Below are 21784 nucleotides of genomic sequence, written 5' to 3' on the forward strand. Positions count from 1 at the left end.
AAAATAAAAAAAAAAAAAAAAAAAAAAAAGAATAGGTAACTGAATAAATCTTAAAGGTAACTTTCCCTGACAACTGCATCAGGTAGAAATTCAACTGCCTTGCCAAAATGCAGTGTAACCAACTGCATGAGATCAAGGCTGTAAAATCCTATAAAAGGAGTTGTAACCCACTGGGGAATCACCCGATCCCCATCGATGGAGTAAACTTTATTTTACTTCCATTCTGCTGCCACTGTGTGTCACTTGCTGGTTCCTTCCATAATATTTGGTGCATGGGAACAAGCCGCTCCCTGCCTGAGCTCCTGCCTCTTCCTTGGGCTTGTACTGTATACCAGGTCTTTCCTCACTGTTCACACCAGAGTGTGGAACTCCATAAGGGAAGGGGATTTTTGTTCACTGTTTCATTTCCTAGCCCCTGGAAGAGTGAGTGGTGTTTTAGAAATGTCTGAGAAACATGACTAAAACTGAATGGGTACAGGGCTGGGGATTTAGCTCAGTGGTTCCACCGCCTGCCCCAGAAGCAAACGTCCCTAGTTTGATCCCAGGTACTAAAAAAATGGGTACAGACTGAGAGCACATGGGGTTACCAGAGCGGGGAAAGGGTGACGAATGAATGGTAACTAGGTCACAGAGAGGAACCCCAAGTCCTGTGAAGGAGTGCACGATAGCATGACTAGAGATGACAATAATGTACATTTCTAAAGCTGTTAAGAAAGGAACCTAGCCGGGAGTGGTGGCGCACACCTGTAATCCCAGCACACGGGAGGCTGAGGCAGGAAGATCGCTGTGAGTTCAAGACCAGCCTGGGCTACATAGTGAGTTCCAGATGAGTCTCAACTACATAGTGAGACCCTGTCTCAAAAAAAAAAAAAAAAAAAAAAAAAAAGGAACCAAAAAGAAAAACAAAGGTCATGTGGCTAGAGGACACATATAACTCCTGACCTGTTAGATGTCAGATGTGTCGAGTTTATGGTCCCACAATATTAAGGAATGAAGTCACATTCACAAAAAAAAAAAAAAAGGAACCTGAAATTCACCAGGAAGAAATGATAAACATTTGAGGAGACAAACATGTTTTAATGTAATTTAAGCATCATGCAGTGTACATACATATCAAAACACTAATGGTATGACAGTAATATGTACAATTGTTTAATGTATCTATTAAAAATAAATTTTAAAAAGTGAACAGATCCTAAAAACAGAAACGAAGTCTTTGTAAATAGGGAGGTATGAAGGGGTTGAAGGGAGGGCAGGAAAATGGGGAAAAAATAAGAACCAAGATATATCATGTAAAAGTACAAATTCCCAATGATGAATGTCATCATATTGCGTACCTAAAATGTACTAATAAACAATGAATTAAAAAAATGAATGGATCCTAAGATAAAACTGTAGGCAGAAGGAGAGTTATGAATGGCTGTCCTCAGAAGTTGGGTGGGAAACACCAGGACACTTCAAGCACAGGCCTCACAGTCTGAAATTGAAAATAAAGGTAGCTTCCACCAGTCTGGGCCCCTAAGTCTTTCCACACCCACCCATTCCCAACCCCCCGGTACCTGACAACAGATGCTCACTGACATCTGCTGGCTGCTCATTCCTCTGGTCTTCTAAGCTCACTCTCAGAAAAGACTACATGGTGACATATTTTTTTGTCTCAAAGCATGCCAGCACCCTGTAGTTGGCATGCCCACCACTGGAAGGCCAGTACTCACGAACTCCAGCACACACCGTGTAAGGGGTGAGAATGGTGGTGTGTAAGTAGGGAGGGAGGGTGCTCACGGAGAAGAGGTAAATGTGGTATGGATGGTGTGACTTGGGCATTTTCTACCTTACACAAGTGTGAAAGCAACAGATTCCGCAGGAACCATCTTGAAATTCTGAATCGGGATCTTTCCCTAGGCTCATGATACTCTCCATGCAATCCTCTCATGATTCACAAGGGGAAGCCACCAGATGCCACCTGCATGGTGGGGCTGAGCTAGGTAAGCAGTGGGCTGGCACAGCTGCTGTGGTCTGCCTTCAGCATTGCCAACCTGAGACTGGCTCATCAGGACGGAAGCCCCTCTACAGGGAGAACCCTGTGACAACAGGTTAAGACACCCTCTAGGTATCTTTTTTTTTTTGGTTTTTTGAGACAGGGTCTCATTATGTAGTTGAGACTGCCCTGGAACTCACTATGTAGCCCATGCTGGTCTTGAACTCACAGTGATCCTCCTGCCTCATCCTCCCAAGTGCTGGGATTACAGGCGTGCACCACCACGCCCGGCGGTATCATATTTTTAATATCAGAATTTATACCTCATCTACTGACCACTATAGGAGAAAGAGTTAGTCCCACTTGGCACAATTACTTTTAACTTTTTTTTAAAGTGGTACTGGGGATTGAACCCAGGACTTCACACATGCTAATCAAATGCTCACCCCTGAGCAACATCCCCAGTCCATCCATCCACCCACCTACCTATTTTGAGACAAGGTCTCACTAAGTTGCCCAGGCTGCACTCGAACTTGCAATCTTCCCACCCTAGGAGCTGTGATGACAGGCATCCTGTTTTGACTTTTACATACCACCTCTTCTACTCTGCCCAGAGGGGTCATCTGCCCTTATTAAAACACACCAGCTTTCTACAACAGAAGGACACTTAGTCCCCTTCTCTCACTGACTGCATCATAGCCTGACCCAAGCTGCCTCACACTAGCATCCAAAGCCAGCCCCCGAGGATAGGCATCTCCCTTCCTGTGCTGCTGGGAGTGACCAGAGATGATGCTCCCAGGGGGCTAGGAGCTGGCCTTCACAGCTCTCGTCTTGAGCTGAGCCTCTGTCTCCACTGCTCTGGACCCTCGGCATTTGCTTCTATAGCTGCTGAGCTAAGTTCAAACATTTTTGAATTGAAATTATAAGCTGCTATTTCTAAGACACTGAATGAAACATTGCATTGTAAACAAAAAATAGGCACATACAGAGAAAGCACAAAATCCTCAAATTAGAACTATCCACTTCCTTGGCAGCATATCCTCATTCACATGGTTCCTTGCTTGTCAGGCCTACAATACTTCTACCACTGAGTGTAAGGCTCACACGATGGGCAGGAAACAAGCCTACACACAGTGCTGGTAATAAAGGCCTTGAAAAAATAGGAAGGCCCAAATAAAAGTGCTCCACCAAAAGAAAATCAAAATTGGGCACAGTCATAACTGTACCGTACCTGTCAGTTCTGCACTAAGGCCTTTGAACTAAGGGATGAAAAGGACCACCTGCTCCTACTGGAAACACTGGACACAATGTCCACACTCCCCTCCTCCGTCTCCTAGCAACTTGTGACACAGCTACGAGCCCTGCTGCAGACCTGCACCCTTCCTTGCTGAGGCCCCCACGGGTTCGGGGCATCTCAAATACTCTGCAACTGTGTCACTTCTCTGGGCGGCAGTATCTTACACATGAGTTTCAAAGGGAAAGAAAGCATAAAAGATTGTCAATGTCCGGCCCTGTGCCATTCAGGACCAGGATTTCTCACATGATTGGTTGCAATGGTAAAGAGCCGTGCCTACTCAGGACACTGCAGTTTGTTTTCTGCATCACCAATTTCAATGCTATGTCCCCATGGTGCTCTTACACTTCTTTCCACTTTCCCCACTTATGTATAAAGACATCTATCATGGCATCCAAAGCAGAAACACAGGCACCTAGGCACTTTAGATTTTTTCTACATTAGAATCTGAATTTAGAAGAGATGCAATGTTTCCAAGAAAATACTGCCTATATTTGCTAACATCATAAAGACACAGGCATTAAAAATACTGACACAGAAATGTTAAGTATGTTGCCAAGATACTGGACGTTGCCAAAACATACAAGCTGTAACTAAAAGTTAAAAGAGCACCTTCCTTCCAAGCGACAAAGTGTCTCCACTGAAGCACAGCACTCACATTCCACTGAGAAGCAAGTCTGCACATTCTCGCTTGCCAGGACGCCCACAGCTGACCACAAGCACAACGGCAGCAGCTCCCCCCAGAGGCCTGACTGTCTTACCAGGGGCTGCTGAGTCCTCTCTCTGGACCTGTTTTCCTGCATGCCACACTCTGCAAGGTCCTTTCTAGCGCTGAGTTTCTAGAATCCATCCTCCCCCAACACCAGCAGCAGGTGCTTCCCAACAGGTTTCATGAGCAGACTGGATTTAGTTCCAACATTTGATTAGAGCTCAATTCTTGTTCACCAATTTCTAACTGCCCCAAGAACTTTATCATCCCAACTGAAGCACGCTGACATCATTAAGATAAAGCCTCAAAGATGGCCCATTCCCTGTGGGAGAGCACTGCTTCGAGGCCTCTGTGGCCTGTACTCAGCTGCCCCGAACCTGCAGCCCAGGGAGGCCTACACTTACCATGCCATTTGCCCTTATAGACAGTTCCAAAGGAGCCTGACCCAATCCGGGTGGAGAGCATCACTTCACTGGCTTCTATTTCCCAGTAGTAACTTGAATCTCTCTGTCCTCGAGGCCTCTGAAATAAGGGAAGATCGTTAACAAGCTCCACAGATGGCAACAGCCGATTAACAGCTAGGGCATTGAGGCAAAGGTCAATCCAATGCCACCCATGCCCACATCTTTAAAGACAAACACAGAAACCATTAATTCTTTTTTTTTTTTTTTTTGTACCAGGGATCGAACTCAGAACCTTGCACTTGCAAGGTAGGCAGCAGCACCACTGAACCAAATCCTCAGCCCCACCCCAACCAAAATTCTCATTATTGCCTTTGAGAAAATGCCATTTTAGTGTGGGGCACACTGGCAAGTTTCCCGAGTAAGCATGACAAAAATGGCACTAAGATTCATAACCTCACTCATTAAGCTTATTTTATTAGAGTTCTGTCCTAGGATAAGTTAATAGCATTCTAGTTTCCAACAAGAGCACTAATACACAAAGGACTGTGGGCCACACTCACAATTTTGTTCTTCTCTTGTGTGCCAGGTCCTGGAGCACGCTCTCTTTGTGCCGGTACCGGGGTTTTGGGCTGCGACCAACCAGTTGGGCTCAGGTTGTTGGGGCTGCTGGACAGGGCTGATGGGGAGGCTTAATAGACAAAACAAACAGCATCCACACGTGTATAAGTCCACAGGAGATACACAGCATAGAGAGAAAAGTCTATTACTGTTTGCTAAATGACTACGGAAAAGTACCTGATTCGCTGTGACTTCGAATTGCATCCTGAAACAGAAAAGGAAAGCTGGTCAACCTGTGGGCTAGAAGGAAAGCAGGGGGATCTGCAGGAGTGAAGTGGACTATAAAACCTCCAGCACAAAGTCTAATCCTATACACTCATCCATTTCCCTCAATTAAATTCATCAAATGCTGGAGGCCAATTTCTCCAAGACTAGCTTTTACAGTAGGAAGCCTGACATTATAATCTTTCATATCCAATAGAAACCGCACTCTTTTTCACAGAAAAAACAACATACACAAAAGGCACCCTTCCTAGAAGGCTGGCACATCACTGTAAATTGGACTCTGCCCAGGTTGAGCCTCAAGAGGAGAGGCAGTGATGTTCTTGCCAAGCTCCCTCTTACTGCACTAAGAGTTAGGGAAACAAAACCAGAAGCTGGAGTCAGCCAGGGCACATACCATGACTTCACTCAAGACTGGAATCATGGAAAGCATGATGGGTCATAGTCCTCTGGTTCAAAACTTGTGAACAGGCCAAGAGCTACGGCCAGGGTCCCAGACACAACCAGACAGCATCAAGCATGGGATGGGCCTGTGCCATGGCCACTGTAAGCCACCTCACACCACAGGGCAAGTGTGACATTAGGCCATTATGGAAACAGAACAGTTTAAACCTAGATCCTAATTTAAATACCTTCCCTAGGAATGGAATTTGCAACAAAATAATATGAAATCACATGCCCCTTGCCCTCAAAAAGGGCATCTTCCTGGGAAGTCCTGTGCACTTTGCTTTGTGTAATGCTAGTGTAGGCGAGATTCTTGATCCACCATATAATGGAGCTAGAATGACCTAGTCCATGATATCCTTAAAGAGAAAACCACCATGAACCACCTGCCCTCCTCCCCGCCTGCCTGGTATCCTCAGCACTTAGCAGTGAAGCCTGGTTCTGCTTCCCAGCCCTGGCCAACTCTGTACCCACCTTACCTGCAAGGGAAGGAGGGAAGTATGGGAATCACTAGGGCTTTAGTATGGCAGGGTAACTTCTAGCAAGGCAAAATACCAGCCAAACATAACCTGGATTTCAATGGAATATTCAGCAGAAATAGCTTCATTAGCCAACTAGGCTGTTCTTTGTAGTCAAAGCATAGAAAAACATATTTTTATTAAACAGTTATATTCCCACATATACAAAGATTTTATCCTTTCATGTCACTGTAATTTTCTTCCCTGTATTCATTAATAGCTCATATTTTGCTGCACTGTAACTACATTTGGATAGGTTTATCCTAGAAGGAATCTAAATATTAGTTTAGGAGAATTATAAATGCTTTCCAAAAAAATTTCACATGTAAAATGCTAAATCATGCAAGGACTGAAATCCCAGCTACTCAGAAGGCTGAGGCAGGAGGATTGCAATTTTAAGGCCAGTGTGACAACTTAGCAAGACCCTGTCTCAAAATATAAAATAAACAATGCTGGGGTGTTGCTCAGAGGTAGAGCACCACTGAATTCAAACGCCAGTGCCACCCAAAGAAAAGAGATGAAGCATGTGATTTTTAAAAATAATAAGCATGACAGTTATTGTACAATAAAAATTGAAGAACTTTCACTTTTAATGCTCCAAGTATTAAGAGTGCTTATGCAGGAACAAATTATACAACAGAAGAAAAGTAGCTGGCTTATTACTGTACTATTAGTGGAATCATGGTGAAAAAACAGTAATCAAACTCACAGTTTATACATGGCCCCCTCATGGTGGCAGGACAAGTATGACAGTGATTTGCAGGCTGAGAAGGATAAACCACGCCTGAGGTGGCAGACGTCCCTGACTATTTTCAAGGCATAATTCACAGTGCAAAGCAAGCACAGTTCTCCCTGATAAGTTTGTCACTGAGGACCCTGGGAACAGTGACCACACTCCTGGGCTCTAGTGCAGGGACAGAATGCTGACCTTTGAGTGCCAAATAAGTTATAACAATCTTAACAATCCTGTTAAAGGCAAGGAAACAAAGGCATGAAGAAAAAATACCTACTCTTCCCCTCACACAAAATCCTCTGGACCACGCCCTGGGAGAAGCATTCAGGCTGTTATTCTAGTCCAAAGCAATGAGAAACAAAGAAGAATAAAGAACAAAGGAAGTAGTTTAAGTATATTCAGTTATTATTAAAGATGAAGTAGAAAACAAACAGAACATACCAAAAAGCCAAGAAAAGAAAAGGTTTGAAAACACTAGCTTTGGGCATTTCTATAGCTGCTTACTTAACTCCAAGGACTCCACCCTTTCGTTTCTGAATGAGGTCATTTAAAAGTCCTCTAAAGAATCTGTACCTCTCCATCACTGCTTACTTCCCCACACCTGTACAAAACTACTCTTTATGACTCTATTAATAAAAAACTATTCCAATCTGACATGCGAAGAACGTACAACTGTGAACACTTCCTCAGGAAGTGTTAGTTTTATATTTGAATAATATACTAACCTGATCACTCTGACAGTCTAGATTTTTTTTGCGTTTTTTTTTTTTTTTTTTTTTTTTTTTTTTTTTTTTTGGTACTCGAGATAGAACTTGGGACCTTACGCTTGCGAAGCAGGAGGTAGAACCGCTGAGCTAAATCCCCGGCCCTCTACACATATTTTAAATAAAAATAAAAATATTTTAAGTCAAGGGGCCTGAGAAAATACTGCAACATACCTGACCCAATTTGAAACCCAAAACTCACCCCTACTAGAAGCCCCAGCTACAAAGTGACTGACAGAGATCACCACGCTGGAGCTCCTTACCTCAATCATCCTGCTGTCCACGGGCAGCGTGGTACTGACCATGTGGACATTGGGTGTGGATGTTGACCTTTGCCTCTGGGAGAGGGAGCCTTTGGAGGAGGGACTGGAGGAGTTGAAAGTGAAGGCGTGAGGTGTGGAGTATCTGTGCTGGGAACTGGGCAAGAGAAGAAGAAGAAGAAAATAAAAAAAGACTCCATGATTGGCACTCAAGCCACCCCACTGGGGCAGTCTTTCAGCTACCTGAACTTCATCTAAATACGTGGGAACAAACATGAACTATAAAATATCTCATTCTTTCAAAGCATCATTTAAAAAAATTCTCTTCCATCTAGGTGCTTCTGCATGTAAACTGTTGTTTTTGCAGTGGTAGGGATCAAACTCAAGAACTGCACAGGCCAGGCAAGCACTTTATCACTAAGGTACACGATCCTACTGCATACAAATTACTGAAGATGAGAATACTAGCACCTGAGCTTATAATTCAGATGAAAATAACACATTACACATTTTCTTTCCAATAAATCAGCTCTACACAATACATAGAATTTTAAAGCATCTCCACAAAAGAACAGATCAATTTTTGCCAAATACCACCTGCTAACCTAGCTGAAACCTGCCCAGTTTCATTTAGAACCAAACCAGAGAGCACTAAACCTCTAAAGCAGATGGTTAGGCCTGCTGAGCACCTTTGCAAAGAGGCCAACATTTACCCAATGTACACGCTTCTCCCCTAAACCAGCACACAAAAGGAATTACTGTCAACTTGGCCCTAGATCTGAAATACCTAGCTGTGAATAAATCAATGGCCTTTTTCAGCCAATGTGACAACCATCTCTTCAACAATTTGGGAACATTTATAAAGGTAGAACATCTGGGGCTGGAACACAGCTGAATGTAGTGTTTGCTTGCCAGGGTTATATCTGCAGTACCACCAATCCAGACACAATAGTTGCAGCTAGGGCACAGCTCAGTGGTGGGCACTTGTGTACATGTATGAGGCCCTGGCTTTCAGCCCCCAAACACCATTTTCATTATCTGCTTTAAAGATTAGTTTAAGCTACATTCACAATCAGGTAAAATATATATGAATTCAAGGCATAAGGGGCTAGTCTTCATTACAGAAATTGTCCTATCACCTTGAAGAGCCACTTTTCCAACTAATCCTGTAGGTATGCCTTCAGAAACTTAGTTTCTTCGAATCTTCATAGGCAAACACAGTATTCTGGTCTAATATGCTTTTTAAACTATCAAAAAGTTAAAGTTGGGTCAAGGATTTAGCTCAGTGGTTCTGCCACCTGCTTCACAATCTCAAGGTCCTGAGTACCATTGCCGGTACCAAAAAAAAGTTAAAGTTATATACAAATATATATAATTTTGATACAAATTCCTTGTTCTTTTTATAGGATGTCGCTATGTAGTCAAGGCAGGTCTTGAACCCATAATCCTGCCTCTGCCTCCCGACTGCTGAGATTACAGGCCTATGCCACCATGCCCAGCAAATTCCTTGTTCCAAAATAAAGCTGTCTTTAACAATTTCTCCAGAAGTTCTACAATAGCTATTAAATGTTACCTGATGACATACACATTAAAGACAGATACTTTTGACAAAGATGTAGATTTCATTTCAGGTTCTAAATTCATGTGTAACACCGAGCAAGATGTGAACTCAAACTCTAATTTGTGAAGCTAGAAAGCAGCATTAAAGATAAGTGATATGGAACTTACAGGCATTCTTTAAAGGGTATTTATTCTGAAGATCTAATTATACTCTTCTTTTTTAGCAATACAAAACCCTAAGAAGCACTGGGAGTGCAGGGCTTTGTTCTTACTGAGCCTCCTCTTCAGCCACAAAGAAAGGTAGGCTCTTAAGCTTCTCCACAAGTAACCAGTTACTAAAGAATGTACCACAGTACAGAAGGGACTTGAGTCCAAGTCACTTCCCAGAATGTAAGAGCCACGGGGCCACAAAAGACACTTCCACATCTGGCCATGATGCAAGCAGCAGCACAGAACAGAGGAGGGACCACAAGCAGCTCTTGTCTTCTGAATTAGGGCTTCTGACTCTCACCCCTGCCCAACTCTGCTTTCCAAAAGAAAGGCTACGGGTTACAAGTTACCTAACAGGCATCCGGGAAACAGACTCTCGCATCCGACGCATTGTCAAAGACGGTAGTGCTGGGACCCCACTGTCACCAATAGTGGAATTTGGAAACAACCTAAGAGAAATCAGGGAAAGACCTGTTTACAGATATGCAGGGACCTCAAAGAGGCCCAGCCACCCTGCCCACTCCCAGCTACGAATGGCACTTTCCCCAGGCACATTTCCTCCACCACCCTGGCCACCTGGAGAAAGAGGACTGCCCACCCGAGTGGCAGGGTCCAGCTGGAAGCAGATGTGACAGGACCTGCCAACAAATACACAGGCCCCTGTGGGCAACTATAGGACATGTTGGTTCGATGTCCAGCTAAAGCAAAAGAATGCATTTTAAAGCTACAGCAGAGCATTTTACAAACTATGGAACAGAGAGCTTTTCTTGAGACAGACAGTGAAGCCTAAGTATGAAGAAAAAACAGACTTAATACCTAAAGCCCTAAACAAAAGGAGAAGTAGGGTGACCATTATCTTGGCAGCATCCCTCCATGCGGGGGCACTGAGTGCTGTCGCATCATATCTCAGAGTAGGCCTGTCACAGGTAACAACAAAACTGGCATGGTGATGCAGCCACTGGACTTTAAGTTTGTGCCCTCTGTGCTACTCAAGCTCAGCCAACACCAAGTACCATGAAAGCAACAAGGATGTTCCCAGTGTGGACTAAGGAAATGCCCCCTTGGCTTCTCTGATACCCTCAGTAAAGGATGAAACTGACTTTTCACAGTAAGGTTTTAAAAGGAATTTTGAAACATGTGCTTTTACTGTAAACAGTCAATTTTCAATTATTTAATAAACTAAACTGTATGAGATACAGTTTGGTACCTGGTATGTCCCCTGATAAAAGTATGACTCTTTCAAAACTTTATATTAAAACCAGTTTAAGCCCAAATAATACCTTCTTCAGTCTGAGATGAAGAAAATAGCATCAACTATGGGGTGTGTGTGTGTGTGTGTGTGTGTGTGTGTGTGTGTGTGTTGTGTATACACTAGGGACTGAAAAGCCCAGGACATCTTCCCACTGAACTATATCCTTGGCCCTGGGGAGGGGGATGACCGAGGTGTCAAACTCGGGCCCTTGTGCTTGTGAGGCAGGTGGCAGGACCATTGAGCCAAATCCCCAGCTCCTTGGCCCTTTTTTAAAGTTACTTGAAATAGGGTCTTGCTAAGTCACTCAGTTACCCAGGGTACGCTCCACGTTACCCTCCTGCCTCAGCCTCCCAGAATGCTAGTGTTATAGGCATGCACCACAACACCCAGCCGAGCTATGCTTTCTACTCCTGAGTATTCTAAGGCCCATCAGGCATATTCCACAAAATGCAGAATAGAGTCCACTATCTATCTAGTAGATGTCCCCAGCAGAGAAAGGGTGAGAAACCTTTGAGCTCTCACGTCCTTTTGCTCATCCCTCCCTGCATCATAGTACGCCACCATCCACTGGACAGATGATGGGTTATAATGCCAGACTAAAATAGCTAACTTCAAAACTATCATGCTTCTAATGCAGATGATTTCCAGATCACAAAGCCATCTACAGCCCCACCCCTCCATTTGGGGGCTGACAGTGTCTTACAAGAGCTGTCTGATGTTACTCCAGTCCACACACATGGTAGGGACTTTGGTGCTGCAGTGCTCATGAAATTTGTAGCCACAAGTCTGACATCGAAACCCATTCAGCAGGAACTTCTGACAGATGTCGCAGAAGGCAAGTTTCAGGAACGTCTTCCGAGCCTGTAACAAGACACAGGGCTAAGCTGTGCTGAGTAAAGGCAAGATGACTAGAGATAGTTTATTTCCTCCCTGGTCTCCAATTTAAACAAATGAAGAGTCATGTTTCCAAAATCTGCACAATTCATAACCAGAAATTAAAGTATATCTCTGCTAACGGAATGTAAACAATGGCACAACTAGAGCTGTAAATAATCCAACAATGTATATACTTATTACCTTACCTCTCAGAAGTCCCTATCATGCACACCAAGGCACTCAACACACCATGAAATAAGAAGAGATCTGCAACTTACAAAGTTGTGTGTTGTAAAGGGAACATGATCCAGGAAATCTACTTGAAGTTCTTCTCCAATCAAAGAGGCAGCATCAGTATTCCAATCTAAACGTGCTTTTTTACTAAAGGGGGTTTAAAAAACATAACATGAAAGGGAAATGTTGAAGCAAGTTGACAGTCCAACATGAGTAACACAGCTACCTTTTATTGTGTGCTATCTAAATACAACTTATGCCCAAACAGCACTCACATACATAATCCATACAGCAAACTTATAAAGTAGGTATTATCACCCTACCTCAAAAGGAAAAATCTGGGCTCTAAGGAGTTAAGAAAAGGGCCTATGTTGGAATCTATGCCTGTTGGACTTCAAAGCTTGTGCTCTTTTTTGTGTGTATGTGCTCTTAGAATAAAGTTTTCTTTAAACATAAAAGGCAATGATCTCATGTTAAGGTAAATACATATTAAAGAAGACTTTGTGATATTAAAATCCCCTAAAAATCCTCAAATCCTGTGCAAGAAATTGTAAGTATTACTACAGAGCCAAAATAGAAAAGAACTACAACTATACTTTGCCATTAATAATAAACTCAGATCTGTAGTTGTTCACAGGACCTATAAAAACAAATTTAAGTCAAAGGGAAGCTTAACTGTCTTAAAATTTACTGAGACCATTCTTGCTGCCCCCAGAGTAAGCAAGACAGAAAAATGTATCCCCTTCTCCTGTCTTGTTTCCTGCCTGCCCATTTCCTGAAGGCTGGATGTGCTCAGGTAAGGAGAGAATAATGCAGATCTAGTACCTTCAAGCCTCTCCCATCACCTACCAGACAACCTATCCAAGTAATTTTTCCTCTTACCCCCAATAAGTAATCCACCCTTAATGTAATTCCCTGCACAAGGTCTGGGACACTTCATGACACTCTGAAGTGCTGTTCCATCGTAACGAAGAGGAGGGGAGACACTACTTTCTAATCAAGCTCCAGGAACTATCTGTCCTAGATAGAACCCAGGCCACCTCCAAATCAACAAAGCTTTGGAGAAGAGCAAACAAGGTCTTCACTGTCTCAGAATCCCTCTGGTTCTTAAGGAACACCGTGGGCTGGCTTAGGAAGAATGGACACAGTTAAGCTCACCCTCTGAGCAGACTCATGACTCAGGCTGTTCTCTCAGATTGGGACCTCTCAAAACCACAAAGACAGAAGCTGAAGATTTACATGACAGAGATGTTGCTTTCCACAAGAGGGCAAAGTTCAAAGAACTTTCTGTAAAGGTCTCCCCAACTGGAGAAGCATACTATATAATTATGGACAGCTCTGCTGCTATGGGGGGATTACTTCTATCCTGGAACCACCAGCCTACAACTGCTATCAGAAATCAGCTCAGTCTTCCTCGAAACAGAAATTCTCCTGCATCTGTCTTTCAGCCCCATAGTTGTCAAACAGGAAGGATTTAATACTTATGAAAATAAATAAAAATGAGTGAGAGGGGCTAGCTCAGGGGTAGAGCATGTGCTTATTAGCATGTATGAGGCCCTGGGTCTGACCTCCAGTAGCCCCAACAAAAAAGCACAAGTGAATAGCAGGAGCTTATCTCCTAAGAGTAGTGTGCTTTACCTATGAATAGCGATCATCCATCCACTCCATGAACTGCCTTACAGCAAATGCAAAAAAACAATCTTTGTTGTCGAGAAATGGAAATATCAACATTCACATGTATTTTATTTTTCAAGAGAATTTCCAAGGATATGGTAACTGTAAGTTCTTGGTACCGTATTTTTCTGAATTCTCTCTTTACAAACAAAAGTATATGAATACATGATATTCTATGGCAGTGATGGCAAACCTATGACATACATGTTATTGTGTTTTTCTTTTAAAACAAAAGATGTAAATGTAGAGGATTTTTTATATACTAAAACTTCAGTATTCAGGTTTAATTGTAGTGTTTGGCACTTTGCAATACACACATGGGTTTTAGGTCACAATTTGGCACTCAGTCTCTGAAAGGTTCACCATCACTGTTCTGTGGGAAGCTAGTACAATTATTTGAATGGAATCATCATCCTGAATAATGAGCTCTTACCCTTTGTGCTCATGGAGAAGTCTGAACACTGCACAGCACTCCGGTTGCAGGCCCCTCACTTTGAGCGCTTTCATAAGGCAGTCATGCAAGCTCATCCCATTCCGCACATTGACCTACAAATAAAGGTCACCTTCAGGACCCACCCAGGCTGCAGCACCAGTTGGAAAGAGCACAGGAATAAAGACACCACCCCGTGAGGTGTACAAAGATTTATGACAGCACTGCTGGTAATGGTAAACACGTGTGCATATGCACACAGGAACCACCTGAATTGTCCAGCATTAAGTGTGTGCTTGAATGAAATATGAACAGCCATGGGCTGGGAATTTTGCTCAGTGGCAGTGTGACTGTGTGGCGTGTGGCAAGCGCAAGGTACTGAGTTTGATTCCCAGTACGGGGGGGGGGCGCGCGCACACACACACACACACACACACGGGGAGGGGGAGGGGGAGATATGAATAGCCATATGGTGGCCCATTGTGCAGCTTACTAGGGTTACCTAGAGGGAGGAAAGTAGTCCATGAAATATTCATTAGGGGAAAATATTTTTCAAAATAATAGAGTAAGATTATTAACGAGGAGTATAGAAAGATGTGGCCCAGTTGTTAACACCTGAGAATACAGATGGAAAGGGATAGTGACATTCTCTGAATGCACCTCTAATTTGCTTGACTTGACAAAGGGTATGCAAGATGACATTACAGGAAGAAAAGGGTAACAAGCCAGTATGATTCATAACAAACATGAGACAAGTTCTATGATTTTAAAATGCCTATTTTTCATAGGCTGGCTGGCTTTCTGATGGCAGGTATATAAAATTTTCAACTGAAATCCTTCAAAGTTTATAGATAAAAGCTCTCTATATTTTGTTTTCAAAGCTAAGAAAGTTAATTTTAAATAAGGCACCTAGAGTGAGCAGACTTAGACGTGCAATGCTGAGCCCACAGTACAGTTCCTCCTCCTGCACAAAGCAGCTGCAGCTACCAGAAGCCTTGCCAGCTCCTGCAACTCCTCCCTGGCTGCCTTAGGAGAGAGACAGATGCCTACAGAACAGCACAGAGGTGCTGGGCCTGCCCAGTTACCTGGCTCCAGTATGGGCCACCACATTAGGGTGCAAAGCAGAAACAATGAAACTAGGAAGGACTGGAAGAAAAGTGCAACAAGTAATTGAAAGCCTCATCGAGGGCCCATATTCAGTTTCACAGGGCCTTATTTTGCTACTTATCTGCCTGATAATCAATATCTGAAGCATAGAGATGGGCTCTGCCATAAGAGCACAGTATAGAAAAATCTAACCTTGCAGAAGAGAATTTATATTCAGGGCATGATTGGGAGCCATAGAAGAACATTCTCCTGAAAGATGAAATCTGGAATGAAAGAAAAGATTTTTTCCAAACTATCGAAGTTCCTCTAGAGATTAGGACAGCTTCCTTTGCTCTGGATGGCGTGCTCTTTCCCTCAGATATCTGGGAGAGGAAAAGCTGCAAATAACAGGGTACAGAAGACCACCTGACTCTTCAAGTAGCTATCACAGGAGCCCTTTCTGAAACTGGGGAGTAAGTAAGAGGATCCATATACATGTATTACTTTTTTTTAAATAACATTCTTTAAAGGTTTCTTGTACATACCAAAATAATTCAGACAAGGTGTCAAAATAATTACCAAGGAGTGTGGAAAGACAGACTAAACAAGTGCCACTATTAACTAAGTAAAAACTGGATGCTGCATAGATAACCGCTATTCTAATCTAGCCTAGGTTTTTTGTTTTTGTTTTTTTTGAGACAGGGTCTCACTATGTGGTTGAGGCTGACCCGGAACTATGTACACCTTGCTGGTCTTAAACTCTCAGCGATCCTCCTGCCTCAGCCTCCCAAGTACTGGGATTACAGGTGTGCGCCACCAGACCTGGCTATCCTTGTATTTTTAAATGAAAGTTTTCTTGAAGCAGTGATAATCTCAGAAAAATTCCATTAACTTCTAACAAAACAAATGAAAAACAGCCAGGTATGGTGGTGCATGACTATAATCCCAGCACTCGGGAGGCAGAGGTAGGAGGATCACCATGAGTTCAAGGCTAGCCTGAGCTACACTGAGTTCAAGGTCTGCCTAAAAAAAGGTGGGGGAGTGAGAAACACTAATCTGAAGCATGAAGGCAAGACATGGAGAACAAGGAGAAAAGCAAGAGCACACTGAGCAGCAGTACTCTCCACAAGTAGACCCACGTGTGTGTCAGTCTCTGCCTCACAAGTCCCAAGCGCCAGTGCCCTAGACCAGGAGGGCACCTCCTTGCACTGGTGGAAGGGTCCACAAAGGAACTGTGAAAATATAGGCTCTCAGCCTCCCCTCCCAGCATGTCCAAGGGCCCAGACCTATGTTATTTTATAATGAAGCCCAGGAATCTGCATTTGACTTTCTGGTCAAGTAGTTAAAAATGCAGTTCTAGTCATTCACTAGAAGCAGCAGCAGCAGATCAGAGAGACAGGTATGTTTAAAAACATAAAAGTGAATTACTACTTCTAACATTATTAAAGTCAGACACCCATCCTCTGCTTTTTCTCTACTGCCCCCTGCCCCCAACTACAATGAATTCCTCAAATCATTTCTGGAGCTACTGAGAGTAGAAGAAACCACCTAGGGTACGAGGACATGAAGATGGCTGAGGATGCCCCCAGGTAGCTTCTCCAACCTGAAGCGGGCTCTGCCAGAGGTGGCCTGACAGAGAAGAGACCACCCTTCTCTGCCAGAGCCTTGGCACGAGAGTTAGAAGCAAAGCCACTCTATCACTGGTTCCCAACCTGAAAGCCATAAAGGCTGTTATCGGTGACCCAAAAAGCTACAATACGGTCAAGAGCTGCCACTGCACTAAGTCTGAACTGCATTTCATAAATGTCAGAACAGAGAGGCTCAAAATATTGTGTAGCTCATTAGATAACTCAGCTGAGAAAAGGCAGGGAGGGGGTATCAAATGTGGGCAGGCTTTATGGGTCCTAAACTGGCAAGAGATGGTTATGGGGAAGAACCAATGGCATTCAGACCTCTATGACCTCCACAATTCTTATCTGACCTCTCAAAAAAAGGTCAGAAAGAAAATTAATAGAAAACAGTAGGTACACTGGACATGATAGTACGTGCCTGTCATCCTAGCACTTGGGAAGATCACTGTGAATGCAAGGCCAGCCTAGGCCATATAGTCAGTTCAAGGCCAGTTTGAACTACAAAGCAAGACCCTGTCTCAAAAACCAAAACAAAAAACAAACAAATGAATTAAACAAACTTTTCAAGTAAGTCTTATAAATGTCCCCTGTATGAATGTGTTGACAGAGAAAAGCCATTTCAAACAAGAGAAACAACAGGAGGAAGATCACAAAGTAGGGAAAAGTAGGGAGTTTGGAAGGAGCAATAATATAATGGGACAGAAAAATCAATTTCTAGAGTTTTTGTTTTTGTTTTTTTTTTGGTACCAGGGATTGAACTCAAGATCTTGTGCTTGAGAGGCAGGGAACCACTGAGCTAAATCCCCCACCCCAAAAAAATCAATTTCTAAAGACACTAAGTGACAATGAGATTCTGCCTGCCCACGGTAGGGCAATAGGGTCCATGTGGGTTTCTACAGGCAGATGAAAGCTGAGTTTACTAGGAAGAGCATGCACATACCACTGTTCTCTGCTTGTTCGGTAAGAAGACTCGGATGGTACTGCTCGTCTTCGAGGAGTCTGTGAGTTTGCCATCGTCTGAGGCCCGGCGCTGATAGCCAAACTGCTGCATGATCGTCGGGGAGATGCAGCTGGAGCCGTCAAACACGGCGTCCTTGAGTCCAAAACCGTTGCTGATCGTCTTCCAAGCACCCTGTATGTGCTCCATGGATGCAGCTTAAGTAATAATGAAACCTGTTAGAAAGAAAAATAATTATAATCCTAAATAATTAAATTAGCATAAATAATTATTAATCCTAAAACAAATTTCACACAAATGCCAAGAATGAGGACAATGGGGACCAGAAGTTAAAAAACATTGTTTTTTGTTTGTTTGTCTGTTTGTTTTTGAGATAGTGTCTTGCTAAGTAGTACAGGCTGACCTTACACTCACAGAGATTGTCCTGCCTCAACCTCCTGACTGCTGGGGTTAAAGGCCTATGCCACCATGCCTGGCTAAAAGACTTATTAAGGAAAGAAAACTTATTTCAAGTATATGTGTTAGATATCTTACATATTAACTATCTCATTTAATTTTTATAAGAACACCATTTTTTTTTTTATTTTTTTGTTTTGTTTTTGGAGACAGGGTCCCACTATGCAGTTGAGCCTGACCTGAACTCACTATGTAGCTCACGCTGGTCTTGAACTCACAGTTCCTCCTGCCTCAGCCTCCCGAGGGCTGGGATTACAGGTGTGCGCCACCATGCCCAGCTGACCAAAGATTTTTAAATCCCTCTATTCTGACCACTCACTCTTCTCTACACCCTTACTGGGGACTGAATCTATGACCTGCACACAGAGCTATATCCCCAGCCCATCATTTTCATTCTTTTTTTTTTTTTTTTTTTTTTTGTACCAGGGAACTCAGGCCCTTGCACTTTTGAGGTAGGCACTGGAACCTCTGAGTTAAATCCCTAGGCCCTCCAGCCCCAGCCCCTCATTTTTAAAATTTTGTATTTTTAGACAGAGTCTGCTTAAATCTCTAAACTCCCCAGACTGGTCTCAAATTCGGTATCCTTCTGTTTCAGCCTCCCAGAGTGCTAGGATTGCAGATCTGTGCCACCACGCCTGGCTCACTTTCTTCTTTATACCATGTTATTTGAGAAAACCCAGGGATTCCCTATCTGCTTAAAGTCTATTAAGTTCCCACTATCGGTTCTGGTACAGAAGCAAATTTTATTTACAGTTAGAAAAAAGAAGACAGCCACCTAACTCCAAATAACCCAGTGTTTTACTGAGGCATTAAGGTAACTGCTATGGGTCCACAGCTACTCACACAATGACACCAAGTCAGGCAGATATTATCTCAGATGTCAGGACCAGCAAGCCCCTCACACTGGCTTACAAGTCAGCAGAAGCAAATGGCTGGTTTCTTCCTTTTGAAAACTGTGAGGCTGATAGTCTCCTTCTCAGGCCTCCTTCAAAAACTTGTTTAGTCTTATTAACAATGGCCGCCTCTGACTGGGAGCTGCTGGTCTGCAGCTCACACAAAGCACACGACACATATTACTCCTTATTCACTGTAACCTTCATGGGAATGCTCCAAGTAGGAACTGCATCTCCACTGAAGCCAAGAAAATTCACAAACCCCACTTCTGACTGACAGAGCAGGGACTCAAAACTCACTTGCTTTCTACCTTTAGCAGTGACACCAGAGTCGTTTGGTCAGAGCTGAGGCAACCAAGAACTTACAGACTACAAACCTTGTTTTCACCCAAAAGTTCCTGTTTGAATAGCTACTATGGAGTAAACTTTCTAATCAGGATAGGTTGGGTATTAACCCAACCTTTCTGAAGGAGGCTTGAGAAGGAGACTGTCAACCTCAGTTTTCAATCTCACGGTGTTGCTCCATTTAAAACGAAGAATAAAACCTAATTGCCTTAACAAGACTGCCGAGACCTTTCAGAAGATGCCAGCCTCCTCCAGAGATGTAGGTTCCATACTTATATATGGAACTTCAATGTGAAGTTTCAACCAAAGGGGAGAGATGAGGGGAAGGAGGAGGTATAGGAGGAAGACTTATGGTGGCCTTTGCAAATTCTGTTTCCACCCAAGAAACCTCTCTTGAGAGAAAATTTCCTAATTATTTCTCAGTCTTTTGGCTAAGATCAAGGGGAGAAAATTTCCCTAACCACCAGAGCCAAAATAGCCTGCTCTTCTTCTTCCATCAGATAATACTGTTTTACGTTCTGCATGACACTACATTAGATTAATCACAAATCTTGAACAACCGTATTTACAAATTTTGGGTAGTCCTCTACTTCCACTCTGTAAAGAGAAGACTCTTACCAATCCTATTCGTTGCTATGTTCTTAGTACTTAGTACAGTACCTGGAACACAAAGGCAATCAACTATTTATTAAACAAATTAATCCAGAAACCAGAATACTATAAAAAATAAGTTAAAAGTATAAATTAATCTGCTGCCTGCCTCGTAAATTCAAGGACCCAAGTTTAATCCCCGTACCCAAAAAAAAAAAAAAAAAGAATTAAATCTCTGTAGGTAGTACCTCTTTAAAAAATACAGTGGACCCTTGACTTATGAATTCAATTCATTTGCAAGGGCTGGTTGTAATTCAAGTTGGTCAACTGAAGGCTCAGGCTCTTCTTCACAGCCTTTAAAGTCTCTCTCCTATACACAGGCAGATCTCAGTATCCTTAGAGAGACACTGGTCCAGGATTTCTCAGCTTAACCCCACACGGGAAAGGATGTTCTCAAGTTCCTTCCAGAGCTCTTTATGGGTTAAATCTGTATCTGAGACCATCTGGAAGCACAAGCAGCCAGGATTCTGGTCGTAACTCAAGACTTTTAAGTTAAAAGTAAAACTCCGGTCATAACCCAAGTTGTTCATATGTCAGGCCAGTTGTTACTCAAAGGTCCACTGTATCACAAAAACATACTACAGTAAATTTCACTTTACATTTAGCAGCAGGAGAACACTGAACTGGAATCTACTGGTAAGGAGAAAAACATGGAGAGAATTTTTGCAATATGGGATGAAGCTTTTAAATAGTGAAGAGCACATTTCACTCCAAACAAGAACCTAAAATCTGAGCTTGTACAAGTAGTGCTGGAAAATATCTCCTTCCACCCTTACGTGGATGATTCCAACTATAAAAGCTTAAAGACAACTGGGTATGATGGTGCATTCTTGTAATCCCAGCTACCCAGAAGACTGAGGCAGGAGGACTCCAAATTCAAGTCCAGCCTGGGCAACTCAGTGAAAGCCCATCTCAAAATTAAGAGAGGTGGGGATGTAGCTCATTCACAGAGTGCTGGCCTACCACGCTTGAGGACCCAAGTTCAATCCTCAATATTGTTTCATAAAAAAGAAAAAAAAAGCTTAAAGGTTAAAATTAAAAGCAAACTAGTGATTCTTCAATAACAACAAAACCTACTGGTAAAGAACCCACTTACAAGATTTAAATGCAACTTATATCTAAGAACATAGTAATTTTATGGCAAATTCTAAGTCTTGCAGATGCTCAGAAAATTTGGTGTTGGTATTTGGTAGAGAATATAATACAATTAACTTTTAGTAAAAAGTGACAAGATCAAAATATATTTCAATTCAAGCTTTAGATTTATCATTCATAATTTTAATTCTTCCATCTCCCCAGGAAGACCGCTTACAGGCCAAGATTCACTCCAACAAAATGACTTGCTCAGGCTGCTCCAGCTAAGGGCGATACTGCCCCTGGGAAGACAGCACACATCCTACCTGTTGTCAAAGGCAACTCTAGGCTGGAGTATTCCTTAATTTACTAAAGGAAATCATCCAGAAACAAGAAGCGCCTTCTAAAAAAATCACAGAGCAGCAATATACTTTAATCTTCAAGGAAGACTTTCAGAAACAACTACTACTTTGAAATGCAAACAATGCAGGTCTAGCTTCTGACACTGTG

General features: G+C 42.8%; 1 protein-coding gene across 5 annotated transcripts in view; it reads right to left on the reverse strand.

Moving 5' to 3' along the window:
- Positions 1–21784, reverse strand: part of Raf1 (Raf-1 proto-oncogene, serine/threonine kinase) — a 62016-nt gene that overhangs the window by 7185 nt on the left and 33047 nt on the right. For 2 of the 5 annotated variants that reach the window (XM_010637973.3, XM_010637972.3), the window contains exons 2-11: positions 17838–18070; positions 14184–14296; positions 12121–12223; positions 11670–11827; positions 10065–10163; positions 7948–8101; positions 7198–7257; positions 5181–5208; positions 4946–5073; positions 4386–4503 (exon numbers count right to left, since the gene is read on the reverse strand). In XM_010637973.3, the coding sequence (XP_010636275.1) occupies positions 4386–4503; positions 4946–5073; positions 5181–5208; positions 7198–7257; positions 7948–8101; positions 10065–10163; positions 11670–11827; positions 12121–12223; positions 14184–14296; positions 17838–18044 (1168 nt within the window). In that variant the 5' untranslated portion in view covers positions 18045–18070. The remainder of the gene's footprint in view (positions 1–4385; positions 4504–4945; positions 5074–5180; positions 5209–7197; positions 7258–7947; positions 8102–10064; positions 10164–11669; positions 11828–12120; positions 12224–14183; positions 14297–17837; positions 18071–21784) is intronic. The other 3 variants (XM_010637976.3, XM_010637975.2, XM_033759847.1) reach the window with 3 other exon arrangements.

Source organism: Fukomys damarensis, unplaced genomic scaffold (assembly GCF_012274545.1).
Source record: "Fukomys damarensis isolate Sample0158 unplaced genomic scaffold, DMR_v1.0_HiC HiC_scaffold_37, whole genome shotgun sequence".
NCBI classification, from domain to species: domain Eukaryota; kingdom Metazoa; phylum Chordata; class Mammalia; order Rodentia; family Bathyergidae; genus Fukomys; species Fukomys damarensis.